Raw genomic sequence first — 23,394 nt, forward strand, 5'->3', positions numbered from 1 at the left:
AAAGTGAAGAACTAATAAATAATCAACTATTTTCCATTAGTAATAAGTTATCAGTGATAATATTTCTTGTTTTATTTTCCTTGAAAAAGCTTATCAATATATATCAGTATAAACATTAACAGCCAACAAAAAGTTTTTACATCAATAAACATATATTTACAGGTTGACACAGCAGAAGCAGAGCAGCTGATCAGGCAAGGGCTAGGCAAAAGGGTGGTTAGAGCAGATGGTAATGTCAATGGCACTTCAACAAGTAATGGCGACTCAGACATGTTGTCAGAGGGTATCCACGGTTACGAGCAACTCACTCAAAGTGCCCTCTCTCAGAGAGTGAAGAAGTTCATCACCATGACAGTGATGCCAATCTTTCTGATTGCCTTTGTGCCCAATCTGATCATCCTGATCTGGTACACAGTCATCCACTGTGATGGCAGCTACCTCAAGATGATGTCTGTGTTCAGCAACAGGTCAATCTTCCATGGCCTGTGTGATGTCTGGAGCTTGGCGCGCTACCCCTCGGCCCCAATCATCTGGACCCTCGTCGGGTACTGTATCTATGCCTTGGCTATGATGAAAATTTTACCTGGGAAAAACGTCACCGGCCCCGTCACACCAAAGGGAAATGTGCCTGTGTACAAGGACAATGGGTTTTCATTTTTTGTGATTACAATGGCCCTGTTTTGGATCTTAACCGTAATTCTGCATCCATTTGGAATCTCACCTTCCATTTTATATGACAGATTTGATGAAGTGATTGTTGCTTTGAATGCCTTTAGCATTATCTTCTGTGCTTTCCTCTACGTGAAGGGTAAAATTGCTCCATCTTCAACAGACTCAGGGTCATCGGGTAACGTTATCTTTGATTACTACTGGGGTATGGAGCTGTACCCAAGAGTGTTTGGGTTTGATATCAAAGTGTTCACCAACTGCAGGTTCGGCATGATGGTCTGGGTGTTGCTCGTCTGCGTACATGCTGTTAAAAGTTACGAGCTTTATGGGTTCGTTGACTCCATGTTTGTCTCAGCGTTCCTCCAAGTTCTCTACCTCACTAAGTTCTTCTGGTGGGAGTCCGGGTACCTGCGCACCATCGACATCATGCTGGACCGCGCTGGGTTCTACATCTGCTGGGGGTGCCTGGTCTACGTGCCTGGACTGTACGCCTCAGTCACCTTCTACCTGGTCAGTCACCCAATACACCTAGGACCAACTGTCACTGCTGTGTTTTTGTTCTGTGGAGCTTTGAGCATTTACATAAACTATGCTGCTGACTCGCAGAAGCAGGAAGTCCGTGGGGCTAATGGCGACTGCCTGATATGGGGTCGTAAGCCTGATATCATTCGTGCCAAGTACCAACTGGAGAATGGCGACGTGAAAGAAAGTATTTTACTGGCGTCAGGCTGGTGGGGGCTGTCGCGACACTTCCACTACATCCCTGAGATTATGCTGGCGTTCTTCTGGTCTGTCCCTGCTTTGTTTGACAATGTACTGCCCTACTCATACGTCATCTGGCTCGTGATTCTCCTCACACACCGCAGCTACCGGGATGACACCAAATGTGGGAAGAAGTACGGCTCATTTTGGAATCAGTATTGTAAGAAAGTTCCACACAAGATTGTACCCTATTTATTCTAAATCTAGGTGCAATATTTTATTTAACATTTGGGTTGTTTAATTTCTCTCTTATCATTTCAAAAACAAGTACTCACTTTTTTTTAAAAAACAAAAAACATTAACTGTTGCCATTTTATTCTGTAAATAGCCATTTCTTCCATGCTCTCCAAAGATACTCATGTAATCTCTTACACTTGGTTACTCAGTTCTTTAAACCTTTTTTCTAAGTTATAAAGCACTTAAGTATCTATAAACAATGCATTATGTGGATCTAAGGATTTTTTTTTCTAATCAGTATATCTATAGTGACTTTTACATAAACCAAAGTCTGACCTATGTGTTAATTCTAGTAGGCATATTTGTCTGTCAAATATCTTACCTTAATGAACGTTTCTTTAAAAAGACAATTAATGTATCATTAAAAGCAAAGATACTTTTAGATTGTTTGAAAAAAAAGAAGTAATGAAATGGAGGAAGACTTGTCAGAAAAATGTGTGAGTTAAATCAACAGAACTCACTAAGATTACCAAGAATAATCCAAACTATGATTACTAAAGTGGAGCTACTTTTATATATATATATATATATATATATATACTCTAGTCCTACTATCTGTATGTTGAATTGTACAGCATAATCCAGTAGTAATTACTGTGACTATAACAGAAAAAAAATATTTATATATTTGTAGAGGCCCTCGTACAGTTTATAGATTGTGTACTTGTTTCTTTTTAACAAACTCAAAATTTTTCATTTTTTGAAAATGGGTTATTACATTTTCAGAACACAATGTTGTACATTAAGGAATTTTTAACGAGCAATTTTTTTAAAGCCAAAAAATATGCTCATTGTTAGAGCATTTACTACATATTGTGCTAGTTGTAATGCTTTTTTCAATGTTTACTCAGCATAGTAGAATCAATAAATTTTGATAGCAATCAAATGTTTGATTTGCCAGCAAATACTCGCATGTTGTCATTGTTCTGTTTTCATCTTCTTCATTAAATTATTTGTAATGTTTCATGTTGTTGAAGCTTTTATCAGTATTGCAATTAATTTAATAGCTTAATTTTTATATTGTTTTCATTTTTGTTGTTAGTTGTTTTTTTTTTTTCTGTGGATAAACCTTGTAAATTATTTTACTTTTAATAACATATTTTATACATTGTATAATTAGCAGTTGGCTTCTTCTTTTACCTTTAATGAGTTTTTTATTATCAGGTGGTTAATTACCGATTTTATTTTTTTAATAAAAATTCTATTGAATAAATAAATTCTTGATCTATACAAAAAGTAATTTTAAAATGGATATATTTAAAATAAGGCAAGGCTGTAGGCCTTATACCAAATTAAAACTACTAAATACATCACAATGACCACAATTTTATTTCTGATATTTATTTAAGATTCCTGAATTGATTCATATTTTGGAATGGGTAAATCTTTAAATAGTTTTTATTTGTACTCATCTGAAATGGTGAAATAAAGAAAGGTCACACACTGGTATCCACATGATACTTGCTGGTAAATGTCCTCATAAGTGGGTTCACAAATCTTTATTCTTTTTTCTTTCTTAATATTCTTCTGGGTAAAAAAATTGTCAATAATTTATTCAAAGAGTTGAAGCTACTTTATAAACGGTTGCCTAGCACCTATTTAATTTCCTGGTAGTGTGTATTTTAGGTGATTAGATTGTTATGCTTCGAAACAAAGGATGCATGTTTTTCTGCCTTTTACACTAAATGTTTCTTCATTGTCTGAAACTACTTTCATTAAAGTGAAAAATGAAAATTTAAACATTTACAAGTTCTGAAAGTCATCTCCTTTTTTTATGTGTGTATATAATTTAAGGTTTTTTTATTTGTTTTTTTTTTTAATTTTGTAACTCCTGAATACTTGATCTAATAATTCTGGCCAAAGTCAATTTCATATTTTTTAAAATAAATTATCTATTTTTACTGTATATTAGGTTTTTTGGTTTGACTTTTTAAAAAATCATCTCTCACTGAATGTTAGTCTTGATTCCTGTTTTTTATTTATTTTATTTTTTTTAATTCAAGGGTAAATAAAACTCAGTGTTTGAAGAACTTTGCCTCCTCTCTTTTGCTCTTATTTAACAAAGTATGTTGTGTCAATGGGGAATGGTATGGTTGGAAGGTAGATCATATGACTGCTGAAAGTCTTGAGTTCAAAACCATGAGGTGTCATAGCGACGCCACTGAACAGCACGTTACTGTAGAACAGTTTCTTCCAGGCATCTCTTCGTCTAAGCCCCCCCCCCCCCCCCCCCCCCCCCAGAGAAAAAAGTCTGGAAGAAACACTGCTGTAGAATACTACCCGAACCTCGTTAAAAGGGAAATCAATTATAAGTGCATTCACCTCTTGTAGATGATCCTATTAATAGCTCACTTGTCAGGTGACCACTAAATTCTAGTTACGCCCCCTGGCAACAGAAGTCTATTTACCAATCAATATATTACCCTTACGTCTAGCTGAACACCGCCACCACCAGCATGCCTATACGCTATTATACCAACAGATGTTTAGCGTGTGTAGTTCATGTTTAAATGGATATTTGTTCAGCTTATATTAGTCACGCAATCAATGAGCGACAGCTTTTCTACTTAGGTACAAAAGTCAAAATTCTCAAGTTAAAATGAAAATTTTCAATTAGTTTATTTTGCCAACCTGCTAAAGATTATATATGGTAGACCTAAAATGCAGTGATGAGAAAAATTCTCAGCGAATTGCATTGAATCTTATTATGGCCATAAAAGCTTGAAGGGGTGGTGATCCGGCTTTAGTCTTCACTAATTAACTTCTCCAGTTCTGTATTATCTGGTGCACCCACAGCCCTGGTGTATTACACGTCATTCGTTGCATTTCTACTAAACACAACCTGCTCGTCTCACATGCAAGATGTGTCTCAAACATGTGAACTCGTAACGCCATACATGTGATCTCAACACAACCTGTAGGATACTATGTCTAACACAAGCGAACTCTGCTCCCCTAGGTCTTGGCATGAAGTGGCATTCAGCCAGGGTCAAAGGTCACTGGACATAAAGAACACCATAGCTCGTTCTATGGCCCAAGTTTAGTAAACTGGCCGTGTGAGGAGGGGTGGGGGTGGCAGCGGTGATGGGGCCAGCTTCCAGCATGGGGTCTCAACAAGGGATCCGTGATGTGGGGTGAGATTTCGGTGAATTCATATTGTGGTCTATCTATGCTAATCGTTTTGTTTTAAAACAAAATTACTATCTTTAATTATAGCCTATGCTTAGATATTAGACGAGGATTTTGCATGCACACGCACACACACACACAGACAGATATATATATATATATATATATATATATATATATATATATATATATATATATATATATATATATATATATATATATATAATGACAAGATTGAATGAGATTGCTATCGAAAAGAAGGTTAAACAGCATCATTCTGACACATCAGTGCAATGAATAATTCGTAGTCTACATAAAAAAGATCATATGAAACTACCCTGTTAATAGCTGAGTTTGAAGTCATTGGGGACACCTTTTTTCTGTAGCAAATAATCAATACCCACTCACACGCTTTTTGTTTCATCATTCCCCTAGCGGCAGGACCAATTACTCTATTCAGTTGTTTTTAAATGAGTTGTCTTCCGTAATCACCGCTGTGCCAAGCAATGAGCAAACGGTTGCTATGGAAACAGTGCCTTTTTTTTAATCGAATAAAATAAAAAGTTTGGCAGTGTTAATTATTGAATAGGTTTATGTGAACGAGCTTTTAGGCTTAGGCGTGCATTTTAAATCTGTGGCCAAACAAAGCATTTCTGGTGTCCGTTCATTCCGCGGACTGACTATACCCACTCGCTACAGCATCACAAATTGTCTAAGGCTACAGCTACACACTTGAGACGCAATCTGAAACTCGCCTCGCCGCCTATTTGCATTTATATAAGGGGCGGATTATCGATCTTGGTGCCCATCTAATCTACATTTTCATTTCTATATAAGACAGAAAACTCGCTGGCAGAAACGTCCTTTCTTATGTACATGGAGACATGCATACAAATATGTTACACAGAGCTATATTTATGACCATATATATACACATAAACTGATAGATAGATTAGATGGATGGATGGATGGATGAATGGATAAATGGATGGATGGATGGATGGATGGATGGATGGATGGATGGATGGATGGATGGATGGATGGATGGATGGATGGATGGATGGATGGATGGATGGATGGATGGATGGACGGACGGACGGACAGATAGATAGGCCTTAATTTATAGGTTCACACACATGCCTCTCTCTCTCTCTCTCTCTCTCTCTCTCTCTCTCTCTCTCTCTCTATATATATATATATATATATATATATATATATATATATATATATATATATATATATATATATATATATATATATAAGTATGTATGTATGTGTGTGTGTACGGATAATGTAAAATAGAATGGAGATATGATTGCCTGCAGGGGTGCCTGAGAATTTCTGCTAGAGATCCAAATTAAAGACAAATACCACCCGCGCAAGCAGTGGATCTCAGACGTCGATACTAGCAGACGTTTGGGTCTTCTCTTCCCGCCACTCTTTATTTTTTCATTTTTTCCCGAGCTCATATTATTGATTGGGCTTGCCAAGCGTTTTATAAATAAGGCCCGGAAAAGTTTGGGAATCTCTCGCTGGACAGCGCAGGATGTTGGAATACCAGAGAATGGAATGTCAAGTGGGGGGAGGGGGGGGGGGGTAGTTTAAGCAAGGCGAGGTCAGAATATTTGGTATCGATTTTTTTAAAGCAACGATACTGGCTCTGATAAACATTTTTGTATCGTTTAGTAGTTTAGTTAAAGAAGTGAAAGTCGTTATAGTAAACAAGTTAATAAAAAGTCTAGTGACAATGTAAGCGCAATTTCCTTAATTAATTTTTTGTGACCGAACGAAAGGATATTTTTTAAAACTTTCTTCGGCAATATTGTTCTAAACTATGGCAGGAATCGATTGGTAAATGTTTCAAGTCGCTAAGTGGTCTGGTTGCCGAGATATGGGCCAAAAACTGCATTTTATCGAGGTTTTTTGGCTATTCCGGGAAATCCAGGAAAGAAATTCCGGGAATTTTTTTGGCCCACAATCATCCTCGGAACTTGCTTAACATATTTGCTTTTAGATCTAGTCCTCGATATTGCTTCGTTGAGGAGGAGTTACGACTTAAAGCTGCGCACATCCATCCATCCATCCATCCATCCATCCATCCATCCATCCATCCATCCATCCATCCATCCATCCATCCATCCATCCTGTAAGAAAATTGCGCTAAAAAATAAAGGACATTTTACAATCACTGGCATTAACAGGCAGATGATTTTAGAAATTTCTTACACCTCCGTAATGTCAAGAATCAGTACACACAGGTGATCCTGAAGGTCCCAATGTTTGAGACATCCAGCATTATGCGTGATTGGCCATTTAAGCAGATGATTTATTATTCCATTTCTTAGCTACTAAGTAATAGTAACAAACCAGTTGGCCTGGCGGCCCTCTTTAATCGTACTAACTGGATACCCCCTCCCCTTTCTTTCTTCCCTCCCCCCCCCCCCCTCCCCCAATTCCCTTGCATTATGACGTTATTCATGCACTAAAATTGTATGCCTTAGATAATTATATGCGACCCACTCTTTTCTTTTTCTTTAAAAAGTGGTGCAAGATTAGATATTTGTAGTTGAAAAACTCAATTTCTTTTTTTTTTTGTGCAAATACAGAAGCTTGTTACTAAATCTATAAACAATTTATTTGATTCCTTGTTGTATAGGATTAGCGATTAAAGGGAAGTGATCGTAAAAATATAAACTCAACAGCGAATGAAAGACTTATCTTTCCTTTGAGAAACAGCTGCGGTTTGTTTTTTTAATGTAATTTAAAATACGAGCCGACCCGCTGCGTATCATACGCCGTTATTTAGTTGTTTTATTTTCTACGTTTCAGTAATTTGTAATTTGTGAATTCGACAGTACCAATGCTGCCATTGAAAATATTTCCTTAAAAACACTAAACCCCCCTTTCCCCCCCCCCCCCCCCCCCCCCACGTGAAAGCAGCCTCCTCTTAGTAACCTCCTCTAAGTTTAAAATCGTTTCAAACTAAATTATCTGCTCCTAGATCTAATAGCCGTCACCAAACCCGTCTCTATGATTGTAAAATGTAAACAGCGTGAACCACAACTCACCAGACCGTGTGAGTGGGTGGGGGTGGTAGTTTGCAGCTTGTTTTCTAAAGGCTCCAAGAAGAGAATTATATATATAGATATGTACATATATATATTGAATGATACTAACTGCAAAATGTTCAGAGGAAAAAAAGTTTCTAAGAATAATTTCAACCGATGATCGGGATGAGGTGATACGACATCTAATAACTTACTATGAAAACTTTGCTTTTTTCCAATTTAATTAATAGGTGGATTAGTTTAAAGAGCACAAATTCACGCCATTGGCAATATGTGGGGGTTTGGGGAGGGGACACACACACCAATTGCAACTGTATATTTACATATGGGCCTATGTATGCATTTATATAGAGAGAGCCTGTACGTTTTCCTGTGTTGGACGGTGACACCCGATCTAGCCACTCCATTGCCTAGTGGTGATGTTTGTTTTATTTTTAATTTTATAGTGAATGGCATTTATTTAAATTATATTGTATTTTTTTAACGCATTACCACTATTTCTGAATAAGTAAAGTTGAGCCATAAAAGATAGGACCAATTCCACTACTTTCTGGGTCCAAGAACAAACAAATATTTTAGTTGCAGGACTGGTAGATATAGATTATGAATTACTAAAAAGTAGAAAATGATTTTAAATGCACTAAAAATAAAAAAATAAAACTTGCTTTCTTTCATAAAAGCTTTGGTTCCTCATGAGATATTTTAAATATTTAAGCAACCAGAGCTTATTTAGTTATTGAATATAGTAGTTATCAATCGAGTGATTTAGTTTTGTTATCCCCCTTAGTTTTTAAACTTTTATTTTTAATGGCTAATCAAACTTAAAAAAAATAGATAAGACTTATGTTGTTATCAAAGTGGAGCGTATCTGGAAAGTTTGAATGAAACTCAGCTTTGGAATGTGTCAAAATTCTGTTTCAAGATTTGCCACACCCAATGCCACCTACTCAAAATATTTTCATTACTCAAGTAGTACTAGTACTAGTAGCAAAGGCTTTCTTTTTTTTTAAAGATTTTCGCATTCATTTTTTTCTATACTAATTATTATGTCTAAATGAGTACACATTTCATTTTTTTTAAATTGACCTATCGTGTTATTAACATGCTAAGGTTATTTATTGAACATGGTTGCTGAACTTGTCCCGAATTCAAACTAGGGACAGCTCTTTGATAGACAAAGGATAGAGGCAATTCTAAGTAGGCGGAAAATCTGTGTCAACTGCCTTGTGTTGGAGGTAATATCTTAAAAACATAAAGGAGCAAATTTGTCACTGAACTCTTGTCAGACACAGAAATAAAATCATACAATTAACTTTTCTCACAGAATACTGAAGTATATTAACTAATTAAAATCTTGATGCCTTCAACTACATTGATTGCATTTTTTTAAAGAGCCACTAACATTTTTTTCAATAATTTGGTACTTGATAAGGATTTGGTAAATATTTTTGATTTGAAATAAATAGCATCAATTTGTGAAATTATGATGATTCAAATAAAACAGAATTGTTTTGCAGAAGTGTTTTTTACTAGCTAGCTTTATGATCAAATTTAAAAATTAGTGATCAAATAATACAACTATAGGGCAATCCAAATCCACTTATTAGTAGCCAATAACTTACTTTTTTATACTTTCTTTACGGACCGTCTCAGGTGTTTCACATAGCGAGGCAGTCCTCAGCACGACCAACTGGCATCAGTTTGATTACTGCAACGGTAGCTTTTGCCCTTTGGTTCTCACTGAACGCAGGGTAAGGTAAACTCATACCATACAGTCCAGTACATGACTCAAACGTGGGAAGCCAATAACTAAAATACTACGTCACTCAGGTCAAATGAATGCATTCTGAATAAAACTACATCCACCTTTGAGATATTCGAAAAAGCAGACACTTGGGCTGGATGATGCCCAAGCAGCTGTCAGCTCTCTATAATTTTTGCCTCACCTATTATGATTGGTTTTATCCTGTTTTAAGTTAAAAGAAAAAGTTTTTCTTTACAGTATATTTTTTATGAGTTTTGAAAATGAAATAATATAATTAATATTTGTGCATGCATTGAACTGGAGAGCTGAATCTCGACATCCAAATAGCCCTGGTCTAACCCAATCTTTGGTCAGCAAGTTTACAGGAGTTCATAGCTCACCACAAAGAGGTGATTTACCTAAGGCAGTCATAAAACTAATCAGTGTAGCAAATTATTGCTATAAGCTCTTTAAGTCCATTAATTCAAGGACTTTGATTACAATTTTAAAATAATTAACTCCCTTTTAAAAGGATTAAAAAAACAGTGAAAGTACCTGCCCTAAAATTGTTATTTGTACACCATCTGCCCTAAAGGTTATGGAGTAGAAGTGCCAAACATATTTATACATTGCTACACATTTAACACCTGAGTAGAGACCTATATAACAGCAACTTCAGATAAAACTAGTGAAAAAAGCGTTACAGAATCTATAACATAGCAAAAATAAATGAGAATTAAAGCAGGTATCAGTAAATCTAGTTTGTTTAATTTTACAGACGACATTCCTTTGTTGCAGAACCCATGTATGTCTAGGCTTAAATCATCTGCTTAACAAGAGCATCAATCATGGTGTCCCTGAAGCCATAGTCACCACCATCATTGTAGTGGTTGTACTTGCGGCGCCATCCTCCCAGGGGTGAGGAGAGCTTGAAGGGCCAAAGGAAGTTGGAGGCATACTTGAAGTTTGAGCCAACAGTGAACACTTCATGGATCAAATCTTCAATGCAAATCATGTTCTGAGCACCTGTCAAGAAAAGAAAGGATTCACAAACATAACCACTATGTAAATGCATTTAACTAAAAATCTCAGATAAATGTTTCTATTGTTTCCACCATAATAAAAACCAAGCAAATTAATGTCTTGGTTGGAATAGTGATGGACTATACTTTAGCAAGCTTAAAAATTGAACTAAACCACTATTAAGGTTTAGCACAGAGTGTTACTTGCGCGAATAGCCCCTGAAACCAAACATAGGTCAAATTCTTCACATAAAATTCCCCACACCATGCAAACCAAGTATATGACCAACTTCCATTAAAGCAAGTTAAATATTAAATTCAACAGAAATGAGCTTTCCTCCAACAATATTAAGACCTTATAATGCTATAGGCAGCAATGAATTTCTCAGTACCCAAATCTTAGGGAAAGGGGGAAACTATTTTAAATGTGGTGAACCTTTATAACATTTGTTATACTTTAAACATTAAACACACAACAGTAAAAGGGACAAATAGATTAGCTGATTACAATAAAATCCAACAATTGTTTTAAATCATTTTTATTGTTTATCATTTGCAAAATTATTCAAAATCACTTAATGAGGCCACATGCAAATAGGGCTTAAATGCACTCAATTCCTCATGGATGCAGTCTATTTCAACTGCTCTTAGAGAATCAAGAGAACAATGATAACTTACCAAGTTCCTTTTCAATAATGGAATTGTCAGTCAAAGGAATCCTTTGGTGGTTGACTTTTCCAAAACCTCTCTTGTAGATGAGCTCTCTCACAGTTTTAAGATTAGGTGTTCTGAAAATGTATTCAGTACCATTGAAAATGTGCATCATGTGACTTATTTTGAGTATAAAATAAGTTATATTTTGGATCAGACAGTACGAATACAAGCAACAATCATTCTTGCTGCATCAAAAAAGTTGAATTGTCATCACTTCCATTGAAAAGAGAAACTTATAACATTTACTCTGAATAATAGTATGTGTAAAGGTCATCCGATACTGAAAACAACTGAAAGGTGGAGGTTGTTTTGACATGATGTCTTAAAAAACGTGAAAGTATAAGCGTGAATTTCTTATTCAAAAAGATAGTATGTTTGAAGGAATTTATCTTATTGAAGGTGTGATCAGAAGGGATGTAAAGCTGACATATTTAGGAAACCACTTCAATGTAATGATCTCTTTTACATAAAAACATTTATGAATCAATATGTTGAAAAATCAAGATGACTTGATGCCATATCTATCTGGATGTACTATGGCCATATGAACAACTGCTTCACTTCAGTGGTTAAATTAGATCTATTTTGTTTTTATAGTTAGGTGCGTTGATGTATTTTGTAACATTTTGATTAAAACTAACAATTACAAAAACTCAAAAGAAAGTTTACTTTAGCATTCATTTCTAATTTTATTACTGAAAATTTCTCAGAATATATCTAAAAAATAGTATTCTTTTTCAAAGCTCCTGCAATCTTGGCAGCTGACATTTTCCAGGGTACCAGATATAAAAATACTTATGCCCTCATTATTCAATATGACCACAACTATAGTAGGCTAACCCATATGCCTAAACAACGACCATTTAAATGACAAGAAATTAAGTCATTGTAGCACTTGACGCATGTTCTTACAGCTAGAATTGGCCAAGTAACATGCCCCTTTGAATTGTTGAACTCAAAATTCTTACCCCCAAGCAACATATGGCTCAGCAATCTTCAGCATATTCAGTGTGGCCTTGTTCAACCTAACAAATACACCATTGTTTATCTGACGCAATCTAAATAGCTGAAGCACCTTTCTGGGGCGGGGATGAATGCCATTGATACTGAAAAAAAAAAGATTTTTTACACCAAGAGTTTTACTAAATACTAGGTTGAATTATGGATTTTTTAAAATAAAATATTCTGTTATTTCAAATACACCATTAACTTCCTTACCCCTTAAGAGAACATTTGACACCACATTTAAATATCTAGCTTACTCGGTTGACAAGAAAAAAGAGAATTTGAAATTTTTCCGATATTGGAAAATGAAAGACAAAACCGTGTTTTATCCCCTCGACCGGCATAACATTACGTCGTGGACTTGTGTCCACGAGCTTTTAATTCCCGCCATGGTAATTGCGTCAGCTTAGGTTATTTACTCACCGGAAAATAACAAAAAGCAACTGGTTGATAATAAAACTAGATCTAGTTATTTTATTATTTATTAAATTCTACTCTACATGTTATTCATACCATTTTATGAAGTAATGAACACCTGCATAAATCAAATGACCATAATAAATATTTTTATTTCAAATAATAAATATGCATAAAATAATATGATAGTAATTGCTAAGATAGTTTATAAATACAAATACATTTTACACTCAATCACATTATATTGAGTCAACAGTGTGGCAGCTGAGGTTCATACATGGTTTTAGTGTCCCTTTTTTTTTTACATTACATTTTTTTTCATCTTGAAAACATGACGTATGTGATTTTTTTTTTTTTTTAAATAAAATCTCCAAACATCGTCACTCGCGTGATTGCTTGCTTATGTTTACTATCCTGTGGATGAAAAATCCCACCACGGTCGCGGGGTCACCGTGACCTATAGTACACGTCATAGAATGAACAGGCGTACACGAGATGGTCGGTGTCTTCACTTCTCTCTCTCTCTTCCCCCCCCCCTTCTTCAAGCAAATTGAATAACAGACCTACTTCCCTACTTCTGGTCATTTTTTTTTTTTAAAGTTCGGTCATTTTTTTTAAAGTTCACATATCAGGCATGCTAGACAGCCAGCTGTATAAAAAAAAATTTAACTAGATCTACGTCTAGCTTAAAAAAATACATAAATAAACGCTTAAAATGCCCGTAAACAGATTATTTAGCGCCAAAAAAAAAAAAAAAAAGGCAGCTGAACGAGCAATTTTTTTAAAATACGCAGCAATGAAAAGGGCTAACGGCCGATCAATTAAGTCTAAAAATCGCCCGTAATTAGGCCTAGCTCTGAAAAAGGCCACTGAACGAGCATCAGTGATTATATAAACAAATAGGCCACGCAGCTTTGACGGGGTTAACCACCGGTCACGAATGCAGCAACTGTCGGCCCACAGTGAAGAAAAAATCAATATACTAATACAATTACTAATACAACAATAATGTCCATAATTTTACTTTTTCCACACATGCTACAATTGAATTATAATTAAAATACTAGACTTAACAGTTCATTCCGTAAAAAACAAAAACTAGTTGTTTCAGTCTGGCAACTAGCGTAGCAATGACGTCATGATACTAAAAATAGCGGATAGAAATGTCAGCGTGGGTACCTCATTTTGGGATAAGATTTTGGAAACCAGAATCAATAATAATGTAAATATACAAGGTAAATATCTCAATTATATATTAATTTAGAGGAGGTCGGGCCGTTTTCCCCGGAGGTCGGTCGTTTTTAGCGGCGGTTCAGTTTTTACGGAGAGCGCTCCACTAGAAATCCTCTCATTATTTACAACAACAAATCTCTCGATTTTTTCTGGCATTCTAAGGCATATTATCCATTTTATTAGCATTCTGCATTAAAATAATGATGAGAATTTGCGAGATAAACAGTTTTTTCATTTGTCGTGGATGGGACCCCTAAAATAAACGTAAAAACCGTCTAAAAACGACGCGTGACGTTTCAGGGTCAGAGGTCAATCCAGCCATCTAAGCAACGCGCCAGACTACTAAATACATATCACTATAGACCTACATAACTAAACCAACAGCTTCTTAGAGAAATAGAGATGATAGTTTAAATTATAAATTACCCTCTGATTCTAATGACAAATGCCAATTTAGGCTCAGCTGGAACATAGAAATTTCCTGCTTTCTTTGCAATTCTAGCCAAGCGAATCTCATCTCGCTCCTTGGCTCTGTATTCCTTGACATACTTCTCTGCTCTTTTAAATATGGTCTTCTTTTTGGTTACCTGTTTCTATTTAATATAGAAAAACAATTTTAAAAAGGAACAAAACAATATTCACATCAAGTTAAACCATAGACTATTCAAAACAAGACAGACTTTTTAAAACAGCCACCTACTAACTACTAACCACTAGTCACCATTATCAATAATCCCAACGAAAACCACCTAACTTTCTAACCAGCAGAAAAAGTGCTTGATATGCTGGCAGTAAATATTTGCAGGTGCACTTAGATTTTGCTTTCCTGTATGGAATCTCTTGGAGTTAATCTTAATTTGAACACGTTTTGAGTTAAGGAAGACAATGACTTCTCAAATAATCTTATTTTTCAGCTGGGGTATGTTATTCAAGAATCTCCCAAATTTACATTTTTTATAGGCCTACCTGGGGAATTTGTTATTTGAGGGTTAAGACAGAAAGTTTCCTGAGTAAATATTACTTCCAGGCCTAAGAACTACACTTAGATTTCTATATCTACAAGTGTTTTCAAAATAACTCAAGTCAAGATCCAAGAAGTTGTAAAATTTACCAACTTACCTTTCTATTAGCTAGCTCAGCTTTTGCAGCAGTAGCCTTGTTTATGGCTAACTGCTTTCTTCTTTTGAGTATAGACTCGGGAACCTTGGGCAGCTGCTTTGGTCTATCAACGAGTAAATATTTAATCATTTGAAATAAAAGTGACTACAAATTTTGAAAATGCAATACAACCCCATTTTGCTTCACGATAATTAAAAAAAAATAGTTTTGTCTTATTAGAAGTAGAAATAGCAAAAAAGACCCCCTTACGATGAACATTAATTTTTCCCCAATAATTTAAGACGATTAAATAAATTAACATTTAAGAAAATTAGCCGATTCATTTAGATTTAAAAGGAGGATTTTAGGACTCACTTGTCTGCCATTATTGTTGCAGGGTAAAAGGAAGTGACTGTGTGTAAAACGTAAAGACAACAACCTACTTCCTGATATACGAAACAAATTTCTCATCGACGAATTAATTCAAATTTTAAATGTGTCGTTTTTTTTAAAGAAATAAAATGTTATATTATAAACAATAATTATATAAACTAAACAATGTTTATTCGATGTATAGCTTATAATAATACTATGGTAGGTTTATGCATAATATAAGTAATGTATTTTTTTAAATCATGAAAGTGAAAAACATGAATAATGGATCAGATTAAAATAAATACAGGAACTAGAATCTGGGCTTCATCATAAACTAGGATTTAGTAGGCCCACTGTAAAATTAAATTTAATGTTTTTTTTTAAAATAAATTAGTGTAGAAGTCCGCAACTGCAGCTCAAAAGCCGAATGGGGCCGTTAAAATAATAATTTAAAAATTACTGCAGGTCTAATTTTTTTAATAGAAAAAATATAGTGCTGTTTATTTAATTGTAATTTAATGATCTTCCAAGTTATACGATTTAATTATAACATAATTTTTTTTAAACATATATAGTGTATGCCTAAAGCTATCAGATCTAGATCTATATAAAATGGTTCTTGATTCGAAAAAAAAAATACCCGACTATGGTATTAGTCAGTGTTTCTTCCAGACTTTTTTCTCCGGGGGGGCACTTGAAATTTTCGGGGGGGGCGGTAAACTTTCTTCGGGGGGGCGGACACTGTTAAAAGTATATATTTTCTATATAAATTGTATAAATTTCATTTCGTTCGGGGGGGGCAGTAAAAATTTTTCGGGGGGGCTTCGCCCCCCCCCCCCCAAAGAGATGCCTGGAAGAAACTCTGGTATTAGTGCCGCAAGATTACTGTCGGTTGAGCTCTAGCAGAGATTATAATTATAATCAAAAGTCCACATTCGTTTCACAGGGGTCCATCTTTACACTGGAGCTAGATGGGTGTATGCCAAAAGGCCGACATGGACAAAAAGGCCGATATAAACAAGCTCGAATGGAATAAAGCCGGCATAACCTAAAAGGCCGACAGACCATACGGCCGATAAAACACAAGGTCGAAAAACCTTTAAGGCCAACAAAGATTAAAATAATAATAATGCTAAATGATATTAATTAAATATGTCTCACTGCATAGACCCCCTCCACCAACTGGACAATTTAAGACAATAATTATCAACGAACGAATTCAAAGGCCGCCGGCATCATCGCCCAAGGCAACAATGCAGAACGTCCATTAGCTAATGCAAGTTGCTATCCTTTTAATGTGAATTATATATATATATATATATATATATATATATATATATATATATATATATATATATATATATATATATATATATATATATATAAAGTTGGGTCCTAGTAGACTGGAGACGGAGATGAAAAGAGGTAAAAGATAAGTGGAAAGTGGGTAATTTGTACCCCTAAAGGAAAAAATAATTTTAAAAAGCTCCAAGCTAGAAACAGTTTATTTTTACTTAAAGGCAATCTTTATTGTAAACTACATCCAAAAATAGTGATTTTGATGTGTAATTACAAACAAGAAGAGCACAGTAATTAGACCCCAAAAAATACAAAACGCAGCGGTACCAATTACCCGCACAGAGGTCCAAATAGTGTAATAGATTGAGTTAATTGTGAGGTCAAGGGAACTCACTCTCTGTATTAGTATTATATTTATATTGTTATCTTGAGTGATGTCCCTTACATGTTGTTATCTATAAATAGTTCTCTCTCGCCACTTCCTTCCTCTCTCTTTGCATCATGGCTGTCTGTAAATAAAGACTGTTAACACCAATGTGGCTCCTCGTCAATCTATAACATTTTGGCGACGAAGGATAAACATCTACTAGAAAGAGCACCTACTTACGCAAAAAAGAGGTTTGCTAGAGCTTATTAGCTAATTATTTCTAGAATAATGGCGCTGTATGGCCAAATAAAGCAATTTGATTCGAATGATGAAATCATTCAGGATTACCTAGATAGGTTAAGCTTTTACCTTGAAGCAAACAACGTGACGATAGAAGCCAAAAAGAGAGCTATTTTGTTAACAGTCATAGGGCCTCAACAATTTAGGCTACTAAAAGACTTATGCGCACCAGCTAGTCTAACTACCAAGAGCTTTAACGAGCTGAGCAAATTGCTAACAGACCACCATGCGCCTGTACCATCAAAGTTTCTATGTCGAGCTAGATTTGACAGTAGGACTCGTCAACCAAACGAGTCAATATCAGAATATGTTGCTGCTTTACGTCATTTAAGTGAATTTTGTGAATTCGGAGACACGCTGTCTGACAGATTATGTGAAAAGTTTGTGACAGGTGTAAACAGCCCTGATATTCAAAGAAAGTTGCTGCTCGAGTCAGATCTAACATTAGAAAAAGCAATACAACTTGCAACTTCAATCCAGCAGTCATCAGATGCGGCGAAATCTCTAACGCCTTCAGGGATCCATGCAGTAAACAGCAGGTTAGTCAACAAACATCAACCCCATCAGAGCATTCCAACTTATGCTAAACAGCCTGCTCGTTCAAATCCTAGATCTAAATCTAGTAATAATTATCAAAAATGTCATCGATGCAAAGGTCCCCATGCATCTCATCGGTGCAAGTTCAAGTCTGCAACTTGTTATAAGTGCGGTAAGCAAGGTCACATTGCCAAGGCCTGCTTTGCAAAGTCTTCGTCTGTTGCTAAATCTAGCCAGTCAAGACAGTACCGCAACCAAAGGCAGCACTATGTTAACTCTCACCAAGACTACCTAACCCAACCAATGAACCACTCTACCTGTGAAAATGCTCAAATTGATTTGCAGCCGGATTTCAACCTGTTCTCTGTTAAATCAATAAGTCATGCTCCCATCAATGTACAAGTTAATATCAACGGTAAGAGCATCAGCTTCCAACTTGACACTGGAGCATCTCTAACAGTCATAACAAAGAAAGATTTTGACGCTGTCACAGGAGGATCAGTGTCTCTACAGCCGTGTCACAAGTGTCTAACAACATACACTGGTGACAATGTTCCGGTAATAGGAGAGTGTATGGTTCATGTAAGTTATAATGGTCAAAGTGTTAAACTTCCTCTTCTTGTGGTTGAAGGAAATGGACCGCCATTACTAGGTAGGAACTGGTTAAGTGATCTTAAGTTAAATTGGGAGAGTATTTGTTCATTGAAGAATGTAAAAGAATCTAGTCTTACTTCACTAGATAAAGTTATATCTGAAAATAAATGTGTTTTTGGTAATTCAGGTTTACTAAATGATAGAACAGTGAAGTTAAGCATTAAAGACACAAATCCAAGATACTGCAAGGCTAGAGTTCCACCTTATGCAATGAGGAATAAAATTGAAAATGAGCTAAGTAGATTGGAATCTAATGGCATTATAAAGAAGGTAGACTATTCCGATTGGGCGACACCCATTGTGCCAGTGTTAAAGAAGGATGGTTCTATAAGAATTTGTGGAGATTACAAAGCTACACTGAATAAGCAAATAGAGCTAAATAGGTACCCTATACCTAACATTGAGGAAATTTCTTTGAATTTGGCAGGAGGAGACAAATTCACTGAATTAGACTTTAGTCATGCTTACACTCAACTAGAACTGCATCCAGATTCAAAAGTCTATACGACAATAAACACACATAAAGGACTCTACCAATATGAAAGACTATGTTTTGGCATATCATCTAGCCCTGGAATTTTCCAAGCTGTCATGGACAGTATTTTTAAGGACATTCCAAATGTTTGTGTGTACTTTGACAATGTGTACATAACTGGTAAGAATGACACTGAACATCTTAAAACACTTGATAAAGTCTTGAAAATTGTTGGTGAAAAAGGTTTAAAGATAAACAAAGATAAATGTCAATTCATGCTGACAGAAATTAGTTTTCTTGGTTATATATTAAGCAAGCAAGGCATCAGACCTCAACCTGAGAAAACAAAAGCCATTAAAGAAGCACCCAAACCTGAAAATACCCAACAACTAAGAGCTTTTTTGGGCTTGATAAATTACTATGCAAAGTTCATAGGAAATCTGTCTGGTAAACTATCACCACTGTACAAGCTGCTACAGAAAAATGCAACTTGGCACTGGGGTAAACAACAAGAAGCTGCTTTTAATACAGCAAAAGAGGCTTTGTCTTCTGACACCTTACTAACTCACTATGACCCAGGGAAAAGACTTATATTAACATGTGATGCTTCACCAGATGGTGTAGGAGCAGTCTTGTCCCACATGGATGAGAAGGGTGACAGACCCATTGCTTTTGCCAGTAGATCTTTGAACCAGGCTGAGAAAAATTATTCTCAGTTAGATAGGGAAGGCTTAGGCATCATTTTTGGTGTTAAGAAATTTCATAAGTTTCTGTTTGGTAGGAAGTTCACCATCTTTACAGATCATAAACCATTGCTAGGTTTATTTGGAGAAAACAAAACCCTACCTGAGCATGCCTCTCCAAGAATTCAAAGATGGGCTATCACACTAACTGCATACAATTATGAATTGAGATACAAACCTGGATCTGAGAATAGTGCAGATAGTCTTAGTAGATTACCTTTAAAAAACCAAAGCCTGAGCTATGTACCAGAAGATGTATTTGTTCTCTTCACTATCATGGATAACTCCAATATAAATGTGAATGATATTAAAAGAGAAACACAAACAGATGAGTGCTTAATAAAAGTATATGAGTACTGTAAGAATGGTTGGCCTGAAGAGTCTGTGAATGATGACTTAAGGCCATATAAAATAAGAAATTAAAACCCTTTGTGAAGATAATATAAAAGATGGAGAAGATGCAGTCCATTATCAGTCAGAGTTGCCTAAACAAAGTATTTGTAACTTAATAAATGATTATGGTGATATGGCAATTTCAAATGTTTTAAAGAGAATACATTAGTAAGAAGGAATGTGATCATCAAACAACTTTGCTAACATCATTAGCACTTACAGAAACTAAAAGGGTAACATCAAAAGAAAAAAAAAAAAGATTTTTTGCCATTTAATACTTTCAGATGCCAATTCAAAAATAGTTCCATTAAATCATGACAACTCATGCATTGAAAGAGAATTTGGTGTTAATAAGAATGTGTATCTAAGAAATTATGGGAGAAAGGAAAAATGGATACCAGGTCAAATTGTTCAATGTACAGGACCTGTGTCTTATAAAGTTAAAAATAACTTGTGCAGATAATAAGTGTGAATCTATCAATCCCACCAAATCTGAACAGTTCACACCAACTCAGTTTGTTCCACAACCAAGTTCTGTTGATATGAGTGAACCAAGTTGTCTGGAGTCAGAAAATGTAAATTCTGGAGTTAATGATTTAAATCCTAGACCTCCTGAGATAGAGAATCCAAATGGTCAGAATCTTGAGTCACCAAATCAGAAGCCACTGAGAAGGTCAAGCAGGACAATCAAAGTCCCAAATAAGTTAGACCTATGATTCTAAAGGTCAAAAGGACTTTGACATTATTGTTTTGTATTTTGATTATGTTGTGGCATATTGTGCATTGTTTGTAAGGATGTAATCTACCATAGTGTTCATGTTACAATATAATTGGTGATTTTAGGATACTATCAATTGTTCTATTGAGAGATGTGTTATTGTGTTCTAAGGGTAAAGGGATGTAATAGATTGAGTTAATTGTGAGGTCAAGGGAACTCACTCTCTGTATTAGTATTATATTTATATTGTTATCTTGAGTGATGTCCCTTACATGTTGTTATCTATAAATAGTTCTCTCTCGCCACTTCCTTCCTCTCTCTTTGCATCATGGCTGTCTGTAAATAAAAGGCTGTTAACACAAATGTGGCTCCTCGTCAATCTATCACAAATAGTATCACTGACTTTTAAAAAGTACCAAATGGTATTTTTAAAAATATGTTTAGCAAAGCTATTAGTATAACCTTGCTGGTCGCAAAACTTTTAGTTTTTCAGACATAGTTGTCGAGTCAAATATGACCTTCCCTCGTTCAAATCTTGTCAAATTATATATTTTTGGTTCAAGTGTATCTTTCCCAGTACATAGACAGAAAAACCATGATATAACCAGGATATATCACAAAAGCCACGAAGAACTTAAGTCGCGAAGTGTGAGGCCCTACTAATGGATATCGATATAGGTTCAGCTAATTCAATGCTGACTGTCTTTATTTCATAAACTGAATGACTTGACCTTCTTTCTGCTTCTTCGTTCTTGATTATATTTATGTCGTAGGATTTAGACAACTATTCCCACTTTGTGAATGAACTGGACTGTGGTCTACAGATATGCGGGCACCCCATACAGTTTATCTCTAAGTTGGGTGCTGTGCCTTATTGTACAAACAGCAGTCCTGTAGGACGTGCTCTACGTTCACCGAAGGCCAGTGTTTCTTCCAGGCATCTCTTCGCTCCCCCCCCCCCCCCAAAAAAAAAAACGTCTACCTCCCCGACCCCCCTCGAGAACGAAATAGAATTTATAAATATATACTTTTACCAGTGCCCCCCCCCCCCCGGAAATTATAGTTCCACCCCCCCCCCCCCACCGAACGAAATAGAATTTATATAGAAAATAATTTTACCAGTGTCCTCCGCCCCCCCCCCCCCCCCCGAAAATTCCAAGTGCTCCCCCGGAGAAAAAAGTCTGGAAGAAACATTGATCGGGGCCATGCCGCGCAAGGGCAAATTATTATCTGGGCCAACTTTTAGTTTTTAAACGTGCTGTTTCAGTCTATTATGGCATGCTCTGAGCATGAATATTATGTTTTATCTTTGGCGTATTAATTTGTAAAATCCGTTGTCTTTTGTGTAATTGGGCGTGTTTCAGACCAAATCTGGGATTGTTTGCTTTTTATTATTATTTTGATTTACTGTTTTTTTTTCTTTACCCCATTTTTTCCAAGCTAGTCCGAGGTCTCATTTCCTTGTTTAGGGTGTGTACCAGGATCCACTGCAGCACTGTCATGCTGCTGATATTGCTTAGCTTTTCTAGGGCTGTCCTGAGTGATTGATTGTAGGAGATTTCTGGTCATTATGGCGCCGACGTTCGTTTTAAAGAGCATTCTATAATAGGATCACGGTAGCACACAACATTCGATGATTAAACCGAACCTGTGGACGTAACCGGCGTCCCTGTGGTAGTGTAACTGGTGGCTCCATAGATTGTCCCTGACACCTGGGCGGTCGCCAATGTATGTTTTACTTCTTATTACAAAAAGCCCTATGGTGTTTGGGCGGTAGTATGTACAAATCCGCTCCCCGACAATCATGATTCAATAAATATATACATTTAAATAACTCACTTTTAGAAAACAAGGTCAAGCGTCTAAAAAATATACGACTGCTAACGCATTGATCAAATCAAAGTATTGCGTCAGCCCGTTTTATGAAACTTGTTGGCTTTACGTCCAGTCGGCTTTTTAATGTCGGCTTTATTTCTTGTCACACTTTTGTCCGGATCGCTAGTAAAACTGCAACGGTGTCCGCGAGTCTTAAAAACCTAACGATTTTTGCTTGATGAAGACATTCGCAGTTCGCAGTCTCTGTAATCAAGCGCTCAGTCCCCAGTCTCAGTCACTATATTGTCACCAAACACGACAAAAGCCTCATTCTATATCAATCTTTGATGAGAGTCTCAAAACGTTTGTTGTTGAGAACAGGGGCGTAGCGAGGGGGGGGGGGGGCGGGGGGTGCGGACCGCACCGGGTGACACCATTTATGGGGGTGACACCAAGGCAAAAAATAGCAAAATACATAGAGAAAAACTCGAGGGGGGGGGGGTGCAAATCGAAAATTTGAAAGTTTGTCCCTGGGAAGGGTCTCTATGCCTCTGGGGTGGGGGGGGGGGGGTGACACCATTAAGTGCCGCACCGGGTGACACCCGACCTCGCTACGCCAC

At 36.1% G+C, this 23,394-nt stretch overlaps 2 protein-coding genes and 1 non-coding gene across 15 annotated transcripts in view; 1 reads left to right on the forward strand and 2 right to left on the reverse strand.

The window, feature by feature from the left end:
* Window positions 1-1,711, forward strand: part of LOC131941202 (uncharacterized) — a 47,467-nt gene extending 45,756 nt beyond the window's left edge. For all 13 annotated transcript variants that reach the window (XM_059300272.1, XM_059300306.1, XM_059300282.1 and 10 more), the window contains one exon: window positions 163-1,711. In XM_059300272.1, coding sequence (XP_059156255.1) covers window positions 163-1,632 — 1,470 coding nt within the window. In that variant the 3' untranslated portion in view covers window positions 1,633-1,711. The remainder of the gene's footprint in view (window positions 1-162) is intronic.
* Window positions 1,712-10,355: 8,644 nt separating this feature from the next.
* On the reverse strand, window positions 10,356-15,577 carry LOC131941278 (large ribosomal subunit protein uL30). The gene is made up of 6 exons (XM_059300450.1): window positions 15,474-15,577; window positions 15,120-15,222; window positions 14,427-14,593; window positions 12,314-12,451; window positions 11,310-11,419; window positions 10,356-10,635 (listed from the first exon to the last, which is right to left on the reverse strand). The coding sequence occupies exons 1-6, from the start codon at window positions 15,482-15,484 to the stop codon at window positions 10,427-10,429; spliced, it is 738 nt and encodes a 245-aa protein (XP_059156433.1). The 5' UTR covers window positions 15,485-15,577; the 3' UTR covers window positions 10,356-10,426.
* On the reverse strand, window positions 11,491-11,565 carry LOC131941461 (small nucleolar RNA SNORD41). Its single transcript, XR_009386646.1, has one exon. It is a non-coding gene; the product is annotated as a small nucleolar RNA SNORD41 (small nucleolar RNA).
* Window positions 15,578-23,394: the final 7,817 nt, after the last annotated feature.

This window comes from Physella acuta, unplaced genomic scaffold (assembly GCF_028476545.2).
Source record: "Physella acuta isolate Inbredline_101_S28 unplaced genomic scaffold, ASM2847654v3 ptg000028l, whole genome shotgun sequence".
NCBI classification, from domain to species: Eukaryota; Metazoa; Mollusca; class Gastropoda; family Physidae; genus Physella; species Physella acuta.